At 28.3% G+C, this 18,597-nt stretch overlaps 1 protein-coding gene across 2 annotated transcripts in view; it reads right to left on the bottom strand.

Moving 5' to 3' along the window:
- Window positions 1–18,597, bottom strand: part of LOC107994856 (ankyrin repeat domain-containing protein 12) — a 20,065-nt gene extending 1,468 nt beyond the window's left edge. Inside the window, exons 1-6 of one of the 2 annotated variants that reach the window (XM_017051960.3) lie at window positions 18,098–18,597; window positions 16,925–17,122; window positions 7,912–8,172; window positions 2,374–2,507; window positions 1,333–1,836; window positions 70–1,125 (exon numbers count right to left, since the gene is read on the bottom strand). In XM_017051960.3, the coding sequence (XP_016907449.2) occupies window positions 70–1,125; window positions 1,333–1,836; window positions 2,374–2,507; window positions 7,912–8,172; window positions 16,925–17,122; window positions 18,098–18,221 (2,277 nt within the window). In that variant the 5' untranslated portion in view covers window positions 18,222–18,597. The remainder of the gene's footprint in view (window positions 1–69; window positions 1,126–1,332; window positions 1,837–2,373; window positions 2,508–7,911; window positions 8,173–16,924; window positions 17,123–18,097) is intronic. The other variant, XM_062080159.1, reaches the window with a different exon arrangement.

The raw sequence follows: 18,597 nt of genomic DNA, 5'->3' as shown, positions 1-18,597 counted from the left end.
ATTTTACACAGAAATTTCAATATTTTTTAAATAAATTCAACATATATTAAAAACAATAAATATACAAACCTGTTTTCTAATATTTAAAAACAATTGATAACAATTAGTAATCGGTTGATCATGTGGATGAACTTCTGGACCTGTATTTGTTGCTTCAGATGCTTCATTAGAAGCAGCTGTAGCAGCTTGTTGTGCTTCTTTATTAGGTTTCATTTTTCTTTTCCTAGGATGAAGTTCAACAGGTGGTGCCGGAGTGCCTATATTTGCTGTCGTGGATGAGGTAGTTGTAGAAGCATTTTCGGAATTCTCAGCTCCACTATCTTTTTGACATTTTCCACCAGTTTCGGTATTTTTTTCTGATTTTTCTGTCATAATATTTGTTTTTGAAGTAATACCACTGTTTGAAATTTCTGTCGAGGTATTTTTGTTTGATTCAGAATTAGTGTTCTCAGGTGTTGGTGAATGATGCCTTTGCTGTGGTGATGAATTATTAGAACGATCTGTCGAAGATACTGGTAGTGGAGATGAGTTTGAATAATTTCCATTTCCTGTAGAAGAAGAGTTTTCTTTCAAGGTCATTGACCCATTATTGCCATTACCAGATCTATGTGAACTTCTGAGCACTCTTTGATGATGCGTTGATCTTTCTTCTCCATGCAAAGCACCACTGAAATCTTTCTTATCTTCATTTTTAGTATTATTTCCACTTTCTGTAGGACTTGTTGTTCCACTGGTTGATTGATTTTGATCTTTATCCGTTGAATCATTACTATTAGAACTGGCAACTACATAAGGCAACTGATGACTCCTATTAGATGTACTCTTTCCGTTTCTATTACCTTGTTCTTGTTCAGATGCTGTACTTTGTGGAATAACTATTTTTAAAGGTGGTACTTTAGGAGCTGAATTGGAATCTGATCCTTTTGATCGATCATCTTCACCATCAGATTCTGGAGGTGCTGGTGTAGTTGTTTTAGAATTAGTTGTCGAACCAGAAGGATTTGATGGTTTTGGACTACTTGCCATTGAAGAACTTGGACTTTTTCTGTCTGTACTAATTGAGGTTGTATTTTGATTATTTTTACTCGAATTTGTTCCAGATCCTTGTTTACCTGATTTTGTACACTATGAAAAAAACAAAATTTCAAAATTTATTTCTATTTATTATTAATCACAAAATCTTTTAAATAAATAATTCAATCTATTTGTTATTTTAACAGAAAAAAGTTTTATTTTATCAATAATTAAAATGATTTTTAAAATAAATTAACAATTACTCTATATAATTATTTATTTTACTACTGCTAATACCTTATATAATAATAAACGAACCTTTTCCACAGTATTAGTAGTATTTCTACTAGTACTTTGTCTGCCTGTGGTAGTGTTTTTTAAATTTTCTTTTATAGGCTCGGAATCTTTTCGTTTTTTTCGACGATTCTCTTCATCCTGCTCTTCTGTATTGTCGTTTTCAAATGCACGCTTAGACGAAGGCGATGCTGAAACCGCAGGAGCATCATCGGTAGTAATCGATGCGGTTGTTGTTTCACCGGAAGATGTTGCACTATTAGCGGTAGACACGTTGTTACCACCATTCTGTCCTCCTTGATTGCCAACAGACTTGTTACCATCTTTATCTTTCTCGGGATTAGGGTTTGGTGATGAGCTTGCACCTCTAACTGGTGTGGGTTCTTTCGAACTTTTGAATTCATACACGTCGCTACTATCACTAGTAGACGATGTGTTTCCAGAGGTACTGGAACCCGAGACGGCATTCACGGTCCCTGATGAGACGTTTGATGACGTCTTCGATGAAGTTTCCATTTGACCTTGATTCTGCAAATATTATTTATTTATTTAAATAAAAATATAAAATTTTTACACATGGAAATGATGCAATGCATGAATCATATATATTCGTTATCATCATTAAAAGCAATGTAAAATATAATTTTCTTTTCCTCGTTAGAATTTTTTTTTTTTATGTTATCGTATATTACTTGTAATGAACTTCGCAATACATAAAACTTATTATCATGCTCAACTAAATGACCTTAGTCCTTTTTGCTAATCGCATTGCATTTTTTAAATCTATATTTAAATAAATAATAAATAAACTAATAAAACAAATATTTAATATTTTTTACAAATTGTTATCGTATATAAGTTAAAAATCTTTATTAATATATTTATCAAAACATCAATATTTATGTCAATAATATATCAATCAATATTTTCGATTTTCGAAAAAATTAAGAATTAATATTATTCAAAAATTAAAATTCATCGGTGAATTTTTAGAAAACTGTTGGAAAATTAATTAAATAAATATATATAACTAGCATACATGTATAAACACACATATATATATACCTGTGCGTTCATGCCGCCCTGACGGGAGTTAGCAGTACCCCCTCCTTTTTTTTCATCCCTCGCTCCTCTCACCTGGTTGAGCCGAAGCGTCACCCTCGGCGAGCTTCCAGACTGCCCGGTTCCCGATCTATCGACTGTACAGAACAAAACGTCGATTAATTGCAAGAACAACAATGAAATATCAGGGGAATGAGTTTTTACGAAGCCAGTATATACTCCTCCAGCATCGAGACAGAGCATAGAGGACGGTTGAAGGAATGAAGGAGAGAGAGATGGTTGGCGGATATAGAGAGAGAAGGAAATGGAAGATACGTGGGGAAAGGGGGATGGGCATTCGAAGAGAAAAGAACAAGGACGGTAAGAGATTTAGAGAGGAATGAATCGCTGCTTGCGATCGAGAATATGGCTGTTAATCACAGGGACCCCCAGGAGAACAAGTTTCTCGAGGGGAATGGGAGGGGGGCAAGTGAGCTTCCCGATCCGCGATCGATTCATTAGTGGCCTTTTACCGGACGATCGCGTTACAGGAAGGCATGCCATTAAACTCTTTATTCGAGTCGCTACGGTACACTGCATGATCAGTATAATAAGTGGAGCTTAACGTCCAATGTGATCAAATCTTTTAACAAATATATTTTGAAATTTTTGTCATGCTATCGTACATATTTTTTTTAATTATTGAGGAATTTCATTTTTATACGTATATATACATGTATACTAATGATCATTTGCGATAATATAATTTTGTTAGAGATTTGATAAAATGAATGAAATTCGATGCTTCGATTAAAAGATGAATATAAATAGAATATTAAAATTATGGTATATATGACAAGCGTACGTACATTCATTAAATGTATAAAAAGATTTATATATACCGCAAGATATTACATTCATCGGTGTAATCGTTTAGAGTGTATTTTAACCGGGCGAAATTCGCCCGAGAGATTCGCGGGATCCGAGCGGGAAAACGGATTTCACGGCGAAGCAATAACGTGAGGCTTGTCCCGATGATTTCACGGAACGCTTGTTTCGAGAGATACTAGGATACCGTGTAATGTTGAAAGCGAGGCTGACGCAAGCACTGCTCTCGATCAATATATAATTGAATCTACGAGTTAACACAATGTCACGTATATAATTTCAGAATTCAGACCAATATGTGTGTCGAAATATGTGAATACATTATGTTAATATCGATTTAACAATAATCTTATACAGTAAATGACACAGTATTTTTATTAAGATCTCTTTTGGTCATTGATCGTGGTTCCCCCTCCCCATACTCTATCTCCTTTCTCTATCGTTCTCGTGAAAGAGGGAATTGTGCCAATGAAACTTGGCGCTTGCGAATAGTGTATCCTAAAATACATCAACTTCACTAGTCAATGAATTCGTGACTATTCGCCGCTTTTACAATATTAACGATTCGCGGAAATAGTTTCACCCTATATGGACCCAATATTTTTAATTACCGTAAAAATCTCTTTCACTTGATTTATATTGTTTAAAAATATTATTATTTCGATTCCATTCAGCAAATTTAAGAAGCAGATAAAAATTTAAACAATGAATTAAAAGGAAAATGTAAATAGAGAATAAACAAAACATTTTTTAATTTAAAGATGTATGTTTTATTTTTTGATATTTTTTTTTATATGTGAATAGAATTTTATATTTAATTTCTACAATAAAATTCTGAAATTTAAATATTGATTTATAACAATTTTTAACTATTTTTTAAATACTATTTATTATTTATTTTTAAATAAATACTAGTTATCAATATTAAATTATTATTATATTTAATAAAAATTATCATATATTCTATTCATTGAAATTGACAAATAATATTTTCGAATCGCAATCCAAATATAATGGACACTTCAAATTAATCGATGCTCTTTTTAACCGTATAAGCGAATATGTTTATCGCTAGTGTCGCGATACGTGAAGGCATGTAGCGTAATATTATCTAGAAAGAGAGTACATATTTGTGGAACATTCTTACTGCGAAATGATGATACGTAAATATCACGGTATATTCAACATATATGCTTCTCGGAATGCAACGTATATTATTTCATAGTATGTATTTCATTCTCACACTTCCTAGATGATAGAAGAAATTTATCTTCAAAGGATAGAATTACCAATATATTCAAAAAATTTTCGAGTATTATGATTTTTTAGTTGCATATATTATTGTGATAAAATATCTACATAACAAATATTACACAGGATAACAAATATTACATACGATTAATATAAATAATAAATGAATTTTTACGATATTATTTAATACATTTAATAATAAAAGAGATTAACTATAATGTCAGATATTAAATATCGATAAGATAGCTAAAAATCTAATTAATAAAAAGAAAATATCTGCTTTATACCATTAAAAGGAATTCATTAGAAATGTTTCTTCTTCATTTTCTTTACTATTCCTGACCTTGCAAAACACAAACCAAAAGAAAGTTTTTATTCGATAAATAAAATATCACAATCTTTTTGACCGATAACATATGTATGTTTTATCGAATATAGTTTGCCATGAAAAGTTCATTAACTTACAGCAAAAGATAATAATACAACCGATGACATAAACTGACAAATGACAATTGTTTTTTAATATTTATGTTGTGACATACAAATTATATAAAAATTAAACGGTTTATAATTTTTTTATATAAACTTCATAATTTTAGTCGTTTTCTTAAAAAAAAAAATGAAAAATTCGAAAAATGTATATTAATATTAATATCATTAAAAGATATATGATTTAAATAAGATTTAAAAATTAACAATTCATAATGGTTGATTGATAAATGAAGTACTGATTTAAATCTAGTTATCGATTAGTAGAATGACGAAATGTTATAATGAGAATCAAGGTCAGCTGAAATATGACTCCGTAAAATGTCTATCCTCCTACGGTCTATCTGTGATGATTTATATTTCAAAAAGATTAGCACATCGCTTCGGCTGAAGCTTAAAAGATTTTGCTACATTGAAAGCAAACGTACTGAATGCAGTATATCGTGTTTCCAACATGTTCTGTGAAATGCATGAGACAAAGTACGCAACCGGTTTTGTTCCTCACTATACACGTACATTTAATTGCCGCGGTTAAATATTTTCCAGACTTCAATTTGACTTTGTTAACGATCAATAAAACTGTGACAACGATATCGACACGATTTTTATGTTAGTATACATTTCAACATCAACGATAACAAAACTTGAATATTAATCACGAATATAAATCATTTAGACATTTGTATACCTTTTCTATAACATTCAACACAATGCGTAGAATATATTCTATTATTAAATTGTAAAGAAAAAACAAGGAAATATAAATATAATAGTTTGACCGAGCTTGTTAGAAAATGGTGCACTGTTGCAATAACTGCAACACAGACCCCTTTCGGAGGTACGATCACCCTAGTGGTGTCGATGGACGCAGCCCGCGAGCGCAAACGTGTCCAATGTATACTTGCCAGTCAGCGTGCTTCCTCTCTCTCACTCCTCACCTTCTCCCTCTTTTTCTCCCCCTTCTCTTGCACACTCCTTTCTCTCTTACCTCAAAGAAGTCTGCCTTTGTCCCTCTCTTGTTCGACAGCAAAGAGACCAACGAGGAGATGTATTCCAAGGTTCGGCAATCCTGGTTCGCGAATGACACTTCTTTCAGATAGGTTAATATCGATGTCGTGAAGGAAACGATTCGATAGAACGACGCACGTTAAGATTGTAGAAACACGCGCTGAGCCACGTGGTCGAGAGTACTTGCTAGTAACGGTACTTTTGGGTCATCCGATAGTAGCCAGAGGGTTTCAAGCGTAGACGAACGTAGCCACGAGCGCATACCTGTTCCTACGACGGATCGCCAACTAGCACGGATTGTGAGGATATGAAGATCCTCAATAGATTATCACGAGTGGACAGGAAGAATAATATTATGATCAAGTGTGACGACAAGCAAGAAGTTCAGTAGCCGTCGAAGCAGCGTGTGTACACTACTGCCACTAGCACGGCTCCCACATAACGCGCCAGAGCGAAGACACTGAGAGAGCTAAGAGAGAGAGGAGCCCGCTCGCGACTGTGTCGCCGCGTCTCCGTCTCAACCAACTTCTACCAGGCGCGGCACTGCATCGCGCGCACGATACCGACGCGTCACTACTGGGGAATGTCACGTTTAATTAAATGGTGTTTCTGCATCGCTCGCTATTATTACCGATCGGTAGTGATTGCACGCTCACGCGTGTTCATTCGCTACACAAGCGGTACATTGTATGCGCACGCGCATTATAACCGTGTTAAATATTTATAATGCATCTAGTTTCTCACTTAAAAGAAAGACCTTGTTAATTGTAATAACGTATTATATGTTATATAATACATTCATAATACATAATTATATAATACAATTAAAAATGATACATTTAAAAAATAATTTTTCATTGCGTTCGATATGAAAATAAATAAAATAAAATAGTTTTATAATTTTATCTTTAATTTTTTTAATAACTTTTTCTAGATATCTGTTAAGATGCAAACTATTTCGATTATTAAATATATATGTTTACATATCTTTTACATATATTTTATTGTTTTTTTTTAAGTTATAAATTCACATAAAACTTTACAGTTAAATATATATTAACAATATGAATAAATATATAATATTATTTCATAAAAAATAAATTAAAGGAAGGTTTACGAGAAAAACATATGTCAACATATAAAAATATTAAATCACATTCCTATTATTTATTTTATTTCAATTTATTTATTTTATGATTATCAATTTTTATAATTGCATAATTATTTAAAATATTTGTATCCTATAATATCAATTGCAAAATATAAATAAATAAAAATAAATATAAACAAAATTTTTGTTTTTAATTATAATATTTGACATGATTCAAATTCATTAAGAAGGAAATTAATGAATAGTAGCTATGTCGATAAGTGCGATATTTATCATATCGATGAAATAGCTTAACAAATGTATTAATTATATACTTTATTATTATAAATAAAAATATTTTAAAAAATTAGTAAAAAATATGAATTTTCTATTATTCTTTAATAACTTTTAAATTAATGTTATAATTTTATAATGAACAAAACATTGTAAATATATTTTATTATTAATATCAATTAATGTTATATTAAAAATTTTAAATTTAAAAAGTAAAAATTTCTTTCTAATATTAATTTATATAAAATTAGAATTGTAGAATATTTCAAAATTAATTTAAATTTAAACATTACTCAAAATATATATTAATGTACATACGATTAGATATGTTTATTATTTTTAATAATAATTATATTAATTGCAAAATCTTTTACAATAACATTTATTGTTTCTATATATTCAATATAAAAAAAGAAATTTATAAAGTGAAAAGCAAACTTAATTATATATGAAAATTGAAGTGCGCATTAAAATTAAATTTGAAATATAAATTTTTTATACTTATAATAATAAATAATAACACTTTGTGCATACAGACTCACCTTTATTTTGCGGTGGTGTCCTCCGCATCTCACAGGGGGCTCCACTGTCCTCAGCAACGTGCAGTGCAGCGGCTGGCGCACTTCCGGTCGTACGTTGCTGCTGTTGTTGAAATTGAGAATGGTGATGTTCGTAAAGTTGCTGCTGTTGTTCCTGTTCTTGTTGTTCGTGTGATGATGCTGATGTGCTTGTTTCAGCCGGAGAGCATGGGCTATCAGGAGCAACTGTTGTACTTTCATCAGGTGAACTCACACCTGTAATATCTGTAGTTATAAATAAAATAGAAATAAAATCTTATGTGTGATTTTCCAAAAACACGTTCTAAATATTTGAAATATTTGAATGTTGATAAAAATACAATGTAGACTATAGGAACAATGAAATAACTGTGGTGAAATGGTAAAATGTTCAGCAGAATATACACAATATTTTTTTATATTTCGGATTTACTTGGTCAGTGTCCTAAAAAAGAGAACTAATATCCCCATCTCTTTCTCTTTATTAGATTAATATTTTCATTTCACCTAAAGTTTAGTTTGTAAACAATACGAAGGACAAGAACACTTAATAGTTTTCCACAAATTTTTAAGCTGAATAGGTAATTACACACACTTCGTACACATTCCCTGAGATTTGACTAGTATTTTCACTGTTTTGTGTATATATATATACATATATATATATATGCCTAAAAAAGATTCCAATTATTTCTTTCTTCACACGTTTTGTCAATGATACGCACAATAACACACAATGCACATGATTAAGTAATAATTAATTGGTAACAAATGGTTTCTTCCACGAGAAAAAATATTTTGAAAAGTCCATCAGGAATTTTGATATTTCGAAATGTAATAGATAAATTATCATTGTCGGTATCCTCTAAAACTTGATGTTATAGATGATATTGAATTTCATTTCAATTCATTTTCACAGATGATTTTGATATTCGATTATGTTTTTTTTTTTTTACAATAAACAGATTCTTTCTCAGTTTCCTTTTTTTCTTGTGGGGCCAATTGTCACGCCGATCTTGACGATTCAAAGGTAATCAAGGCGACATCTGTCGGTCCGCCGGGGGAAAGTCCGTACGTGTACGTGCTCGACGTGCACGCGAACACGGCCCCTCGCGAACTAGTAGCCATGTTGCGTCGCTATGTCGACGATTGGCTCCGCCTTTCTCTATATCCCCACCAACGATGAACCAAGAACGCTCTTTTTCACCAATCGAACGCAAGCTGATCCCGCCAACGACACTGTCGGTCGTGCGCTCTACAAGACGGTCCTAACTGCAGAAAGTGTACAATTGTGTTCGATCATGATATCTGTATATGAAGTATATATACGCATCCTATAGTTATATCCTGTATCTGCACATGTGTCAGTGCTAGCATTTCCTCACGTGCCGCTCCTGCGCTCAGCACACCAGTCGCATTATCGCTTACTTACTTTCCGAGTGTATTCGCGCGCTCTGAGCTAAAGAAGAGTATAAGCATTCACTTATGTAAAAAAAAAAAAGCATAAAAATTTTGTTTTTCATAAAACCAAAAATATTATTTCTGACTATGAGAAATTAAAAAAAGATTGCAATTATTCTTTCTTTCTTTTTAAAATGATCATGGTTAAAAAAAGATAAAAGAATTTATAAATTTAAAAACTTGCTTTGATAGCGATTTTTATTTCTATAGAATTAAAATCGATTTTACAATCATTTATTATTTATTTTTTTTATGTTGATATATGTATATTTCAATTATAGATAAATTCCAAAGAAAATTGATTATTCTCAGTTTTTTGTTTATCTAATAAAGATAATATTTTTTAAAATCAAGTAAAATTAATTTCTTTTTTTGAAATAATATGAATATATTTGAAAATACTTGAAAAATTTTCGTACAAAAATAAAATGTTTCAATTTATTATGAAAGTTAATAATTTACAAATGTTTAAAAATTGTTTAACAAAACAAAGGATTATAATTTATCTTATATAATGATTATGTAAATTGGTCAGATTGTAATAGTGTAATAAATCAAAATGGCTGTGTATGTCTCCCAAAAACAAGAACCAGCGATAACAAAATCTTTTAAAAACATAAAATCAGCGATATTCACAATGATCATAATAATCTGATAGCAAGAGAAATAAATGAAAAAAGGAAGTAGGAATGGAAACAAAGTGTAGAACGAGTGGAAAAGTGAAAATATGATTCAGTAGTGTCAAACTAACTTCCTTAGGAGGAAGAAAGACTGGCGTGCCTGGTCAACGTGTGGCTTACTATGCGAAAGGGACGAGTTCTTAGGGTATTTACACACATGAAAAGCAACATTTATTTTAAAGAAGAAAGACTAAGAAAGTTTCTTTGTTTTCTATTATTTTTTTTTTGATTATCCAATTGTAAGTATCACAAACTGATTGTCTGACCAGATATTGATTGTGTGATCAGATATGATGAAAAGGAAAGATATAATTTTTTAACAATAATATTTTCACAATGTCAAATCCTTTTTTTATGTTTCTTTTTTAATTATCGTATAGTGAAGAAAATATTGAGAGTTCTAAATATTGAGGGTTCTTTAATAAATCAATGTTTCCCATCCAATGTCTTAATCGAAATTATAAATTATAATTTTATATATACATGAAAATAATTAATATTTATAAATAATATAAAAAAATATGAATAATGGATAAGTCAATTAAATATAACAATTTAAAATTTTTATTATACTTAAAATATTATATTTATTAATATTTTTTAAAATATCCTATTTTAAATAAATAATGAATTACAACAGAATGAAGTATATCATTTCAACTAAATAAACATTTTTATCTCAATAATTATGATGTGTCGTAAAAATCTAAATATTATATTTCTAGCAGATTAATATTGATGTGAACAATTTCTCGATCTTCCAAAATTATTAAGAAAATATCCAATATGAAAAGAATAAAAAAAATAAAGATAAATGTATAAAAATTAAAAAGCGAAAATATTTAATCCATTTGCATCCACATTCATCACTCAATTGATCCGTTAAATTTCAACATTTGAAGATTAATGACTAAAAAAATATTTCCAAGTATCTGTATTCTGGACAAAAAAAAATGCAATACTCTCCAAGTAATCAACGTTCGCTGAACACACCCATAAAGGGTACCGAATACGAACATCTTGTGAACTTGTGGTGTGCGATCCTTGTTGAGAAGTTGTGACATTCGTCAGTTTTCTTCTCGATCGATATCTCTGCTGTTAGAATAAAGCTGGCCATTTATGGGCAAAGATTGAACCAAAGGAACGTTGTTTGAAGATTTACTTTTGTTTTCATCTCTCTTATATCACATATCTTATTTAATGAAATATATTTCCTATTTATCATAGTTTAATTTTTGAATGAATATGAATAATTCCTTTTTTTATTCTTACTTATTATAGAAAACAGAAAATCATCTAAATAATATGTAGATGGCGCATAAACAATTAGATTAATATTGTGTGAAAAACATCGTTTAAGATTCGAAATTTTTAATCGATATATACAGTAAACAACTTGATAATTTCTATTATTGATCGTACAATCATTATGTATTCTTGATAATTCATAATCAGCTAAAAGATATAAGAATTCCAATAATATAGATTTAAAATCAAAAAACAATTCTATCATGAATATACCATATTGTAATCAACAAGGAAAAAATAGATAATAATATAATAGAAAAATGTTTGAAATATAAGAATTCAATTAGAATGGAACTGTTAAAAAATTAAGAAATATTATAATATTACAAATATGAATATCTAAAATTAGAATAACTTTTAATTTATGATTTAGATATTTTGAATATTTTGATGAAATCATTATTTAAATCGTCAATTTATTGTTTTTTTATAAATTCAACTTTTCAAGAGTTTTTAATAAAATAATGAAGATGACGCAATGAATTTTTGAAGGATTATATGAAAGAAAGACGTAGAAAGTTCCACAGCATATTTACTCAATGGAAAATACATTACAAAAAATAGCAACATGATAATAACATTAAAGAATATTATTTAATTCGAGATTTTCATCAATTCATATTGATCATTTTCATTGAATTTAGTAAAAACAAAAAATCTTAAATAATTCTGAAATGGAATTGTAATCAGAACAAAATGATAAAGAATATTATTACCAAAACAGGTATAATAACGAATATTATCGTGATTGACATTAATTACATTTAATGACATATCTACAATTACATACTAAATCGTACAACTCAGATAAAACATTTGCTTCCAAATTACTTCCTTAAGAATTATTATAGGTTAAAGTAAACCGATCGAGACGAAGCATTTAAATTTTTCTTAATAAGCAAAAACACAAAGTTCTTTTTGAAATACTATTATGGTTTCTTTAAAAATTGAGAAAAAATGGAATGCAAAATGAAATTAATTTATAAAAAAACAATGATTTTGTTTATATTTTTATTTTTAATCGTTTGTTAATATTTTATTTATAATACACAATATCTATTATATTATGAAAAAAACATAAAAAAATTCTATTCGAAAATCAATCAAATGATATTATTTTTAAAAAGTATTATTAAGTAGATTGAAAAAGGAAAAAATTCGATTCATATCTCGATATAAATAACTTGCAATTTTCTATTAAAAATGGAAGGTTTTATAGAGAACAGATGTATCGTAGATACAAATGGTGTTGTTTTGTTTTCATGTGAATACACAAGGTTCTTGGTGAAAATAGATCGGAAACGACGTCACGATAAACAAGCCCGTCATTTCTTAAGTAGTCTATCGGCTTTAAGACACGGGCGGCGCCCGATACCGCCTTCTCTTCTTCAGCCAGTCCGATGAAAACTGTATTTGCTTTAATTATATTACATTGGAGATTCGATTTCGAAACTTTAACTAATTACATTCGGCAATGTAAATTCTAAAAAAAATAACTGTAAATTCTATGACAAGTCGTATTCAATATATGGAGAAAGCATAAATAAATATAAATCAAAATAAATAATATATATAAAACGAAATGAATTTTTCATCATTCTTTATATATATATATATAATTGTTTGGGAATAGATATTTATAGCTAATATATCATTTCAATGTATCGTTGATATTTAAACATGTATATTATATCTTTTGCATTAAGGCATTGATCTTTAGCTAATTATGGAAATAAAAATGATTTAAATTTTTGTATTAGATATATAATGTATAATATTTATGATATGTGATGAATAAAGATAGAAAAAATTATATATGAGTTTAGATAAAGAAATATGAATCGATGGTGAATGCAATCTTTTAAATGTGTATGTAAGTCCAACGCCCATTGACATTAAAGACTGTACTTCTTCAAGAAGGTCTGATATGGTAGTATACCGAATCTTCAGCTTTAAAGCCGAGTTCGAAATTCTCTGTGGAAACATTGGATTTGTCGTCGGTATCGTCTCGTAGATAAGCCAGGGCCGAACTTTCGTTAGAAATGACCATTGTGAAAACATTTAGAGAAAGTGAACTGATTCGCAAATCAAAATAATATTGAAAAATAAATTATGAATAATTATTCGAACATTTACTTAACATCTAAATATATTAACAAAATAGATTTATAGAATATATATATGTATATGTAAAATAAATTTATTTTTCTCTAAAATAATTTAAATATTAAATTACGATAATGGCATTGAAGATGTATACATATATTATATATTTTTTATATTTTGATAAAATAAATTTTTTAAAAAATTTAAATATCTTTATGTCAATTAACATAAACTATAATGTAATATATATATGTTTGATACTGAAAATTTATATATTTTTTTAAATATGATTTTTTTAATTCAAGAAAAATATTATAACATGCAATTTAGATTTTATCTATCTTATTTATTATATTATAATATATATATAATTTATTAAATCTATATTATACTATTTTTTCATCAGAAATAAAGTTTTTATTTAAAGTATTAATAATATGATTAGATTTATATTGAAACATAAAATATATCAATAATTTATTATATTTAATGTTATAATAAAATTATAAATAACATATATATTAATAATAATAATAAATATGTATATATATTATTATATTAAATATTATAAATAAATCTATATATCAATAAAGGAAAAAAATTAAAGAATATTTTATATTTTAAGTTTCATCAATATTAAAGTTAAATCACATACATATTGCAATCTTGTATCAAATACTGCTTCTAATATTACAAAAAAATACGATATTCTTGAAATTAATTCTTGAAATTCTTTTCAAATTAAAACCGAAATTAAATTATATGTAATATATATTTATAATATTCTCAATTAATAAAAGTTATAGATATATATTATTACATAACATCTTTATCTAATTTTAAATATTCAAACTCATTTTAAACATAAATTCATCAAATCTAATAATTATATACGAGATTTATTTCTAATATATTATATTATCCAACTATTATATATATATTCTTGGTGATTATAAAACTAGGTTGAAGCCTACTTTAAAGATACAAATTATTCATTGAAATGAAAACCTTGAAAGTAAGTATAAACGAAAATAATTATTTAAGAATAAAAAATAAATAATTTCTTAAAATAAAAATTAATAATTTAAAAAAAAGACATTTTAATTAATCTCTAATTAATTATATCAAAATTTGTAAAAAAACATATTTATAAAAAAAATATAAAATAAAAGTATATCTTAATAAGAATAAATTTTTTTTAATCCATTCAAATATACTAATACTTAAATAATACATAATATCAATATATTTCAAATTCAACTTAACCTAACTTAGACACAACGGTTAATACAACTCGAGCCTAAATATCTGAAATATCTATCTAAAACATTAGCCGCAAGATTTCTAGATCTAAAGCAGTCAGAAATGAAAAATTATGTGGTACAGTGCGGCCCTGTCTCGAGTATTGATCTGTACGAGAGTTGTCTGCCGCCCCTCCCAAGTCCAACACGCTGGATGTTTCATCCCTCTACAACCCTCTGAACAACAAGGAAGGCGTGCACCTGTGACTAGAAGAGTATTGGTGAATACTCTATTAGGCATTTTATGGTGAGGAGACATTGTCTCTGGTATGGTATATTCACATATGAGCTTACAACTTAGATCACCATTCGCTCTCGACTACTAGTGACGTTATGATATCCTATAGTATCCTTTAAATTCTACTTTTATAAAATAATTTTGCCGGAGATTCGAACTCACTTATGTAACCTCGCAAGATACGCTAAAAGGGAAAGTGACCAACGGAATATCTCTGAACGAATTATTGTTCATATCACGCGTTATTTGAAGGGGAATGTCAGTCGTTTCAATCTCTAGATTTATTTTTATTTTTTTATTCTTTGATCTTTTTTAAGAAGTGAATAAATACGGCAAAAGTTTATTTTGACTTAAAGTATCTTTTATGACGTAATTACATTTTCATTTTCACTTTTCCCCTTAATTTTCTCACGTTAGCATTTTTATCTTCCGTTGAAAAATATAATATTTTACGAAAAATATTTTTATGGAGAAAGTTTTTATTTAAATTTTACAAATTTTGTAAGAAATATTGTTCATTTATATAAAAAAATTTCGTAAATTAAAGGAATAAAGTTTCTTTTTATTTATTTTATGTTTCTAATATATTGAAATATTTCATTTTTATTTCCAAGGAATGGAAAACAATTTACATTAAATTTTTTAATTTTTAAAATTCTTTTTATCTTTTTTTTTCCTTTTCCTTTATAATTTTTTATTAAAATACATCAATTTTTAATTTTCACGAATAACAAAATATTTTCAATGAAATTCTACAACGTTTTTCACTTCCGTATAATGTAATTATTACAAAATATTACATTTTTCAGTAATACGATTTTTAATTAAATTCTAAATTAATTATTTTCTTCTCCTTCTTTATTTTATTTTCGTAATATTAAATTTTCGTAATTACATAAATGTATATTTTTAAATAATAAGAAATTTAATACATTTTATACATAATCAATAAGTAAATATTAAAATAAATAGTGAAATTTCACTACTTTTAATTTTTTATTTTTTGTATTTTTATTTACCTATTGTGATTCAAAATTAAATTAATTTTAAAAAAATTAAAAACTAAAAATTTATTAGCTGTTCCACATGTTTCTTTGACCTTTAAGGGTAATGGGATGAAACGGAACAGAGAAAGGGTAGCCGAGCAATGAAGGTGGATTGTATATGAATGAACCCGGACCCGCTGACTTCCTGCGTTTAGGAAGGTCGTGCACCGTCGCTTTCATTTATCGACGAGAATCTCTATACTATATACAGGAATGAATAGGGGTGATTGACTTCGTAATATTTAAAAAAAAACTTTCTAATTTTTATCATATTTCAGTTATCTATAAGTTGAAAAATATGTACATATATAAAGAATTACTATCACTATAATTATCATTTATTAAGAATGATTTTAGAAATAAAAATATCAAAAAATAGGATTCTTATGACAATTTATAGATTTATATTCAAAATTATTAATAACAAAAAAAAAAGTTGAAAGATGGATTTTAATATTAAAATCGATTAAAAAATGAATATATGCGAAAATATTATATAGATAAAAAATTATCGAATAAAAATATCGAATAAAATTGATAAAAAATTCAAGTATGAATTAAAAATAATTTATTTTGCACAATATAAATAATATTTCATTATTCTAATAATAATAATTAAAAAATATTTCATTCATTCAATGATTTATATTCAATATGTTTGGCTTGAATTTTGATTAGAATTAAATTGTTTTGATATTTTAAATTTTATCTTATAAAACATTTAATTAAAATATAGTTCGAATAAACTAAGCTTGTAATATAAAATAATTTGTTTGTATTTATAAAATAAAATACATTGTTATGTATTTATAAAATAAAATCTTACAATAAAAAATGACAAAAATTATGGGTACTCACCATTTGTTTCTTTTGTATTGAGATCGTATCCATTCACGAGCATTTGTCGCATTCGAAAATCTTCTTTACGATTAATAGATGCCTGGACTGCCGATTCTCCATTTTTACTAGTCCAGCGACCTTTTGACCCTCGTTGTTGTAAACTCGATGACCTTGAAGTGGTATTTGATGTATTTGTATTTTCCGTTCGGTTACCACCTAAAAAAAAATGAATTGATTAGATTTTCCACATGTTAATTATTTATTAAATTGCTTAAGTTGTTAATACATGTATATTAATATTTATATCAAAAAATTCATCATAATATAGGTATAAATATTGAACTCTTTATAAAGTTAAATATAATACAATTATATGTACTTATATTTGTCTATTGTATAATATTGTATATTTGTCTATTGTCTATTGTATAAAAAATTATGAATAATAATTTTTTAATATGTATATAATAATTTTTTCAATATGTATATATAAATGATATAAAAATATAAATTTTATCGTATGAACAATCGTATATACAATGGTATTAACGCCTCCTAGTGTAAATCGTAGTTTCAAGTTACCGACAATCGGTGCTACTGTCAGATCAATTCTCTCATGGCGGGAATTCGAGCGCACGTCAATTACTACATTTACATAACCTTTCTTTTTTCTTTGTCAAAGTTGGGTGGCGCTATTCGTAGTATAATCGCGGAGTCGGATTGAGTACAAAGTTATGTGGTTGGTAGACCTGAATGGAAAGTACAGGCGGGCAAAACTCGTTCCCGCGAAGTAACTAGCTTCGATTTTGCATTGTAGTTTATTTCCATAAAATGAGTACATACAGCATAAAATTAAGTGTTTATCGAAAAGCATAAATACTGCGTAGTTCGTGGGAGTGTTATTTGTTCGAATATAAGAAAATAAATAAACATATAGTTCTTCAATCGAAAAATTTAACTGTCAAATACATTTTTTGGTATATAATGTAACGAAATTACGTTAACGAAATTAGTGAATTTTATGATCAATATCATACATCTGTGCAAATACAGATAAATTAATTATTCGATCTATTTAAAATATTCATTATAAAAGCATGCGATAAGATGATTGTTTGATCGTTGATTACTTGTTTTAAAGAAGTCTATGAAATGTGCGTGAGTTTGTTTTAAATAAAATGTTCTTTTTACCTGAAACTATTTCCTGAGAGGTCATTTGAAGAAGAAGCGCGAGCTGTTGTCGCTCGGACATCCGCGCTGGGTAACCGCGGAAACGACTGTTACCGCCTGCGGGCATTCCGTCTTCATAACTCATGTAACTCGAACCCAAAAACGCACGTGGAGGATCGCGGTGAGCACTTGAAAGAAAGGATGCCACTAGGGAATAGACGCGCGTCTTTGTTTCTGAACGCGCGGTGATTTGCCACGAGCAAAGATAACCTAAAATCGCACAGTCGGTTCACGCCATTTTGACCTACCGAGCGCGCACAGATACGTGAATCGACAGTCACGCGAAACGTACGCAACCACACGCGCCAAAACAGATTGCATCTGACGAACACTAAGAATTGTCGTTTGTGATTTATGCACTTTTGTTTCCCGGGCCGATAGTTTGATTTCACAACGCGGCATGTGTGTGCGTGCTCTTTCGAAAACGAGATTCGCGACACACGACTCGGAACACAGTGCGC

Source organism: Apis cerana, linkage group LG1, assembly GCF_029169275.1.
Source record: "Apis cerana isolate GH-2021 linkage group LG1, AcerK_1.0, whole genome shotgun sequence".
Taxonomy (NCBI): Eukaryota; Metazoa; Arthropoda; class Insecta; order Hymenoptera; family Apidae; genus Apis; species Apis cerana.
This window is presented reverse-complemented; position numbering and strand designations above follow the sequence as displayed.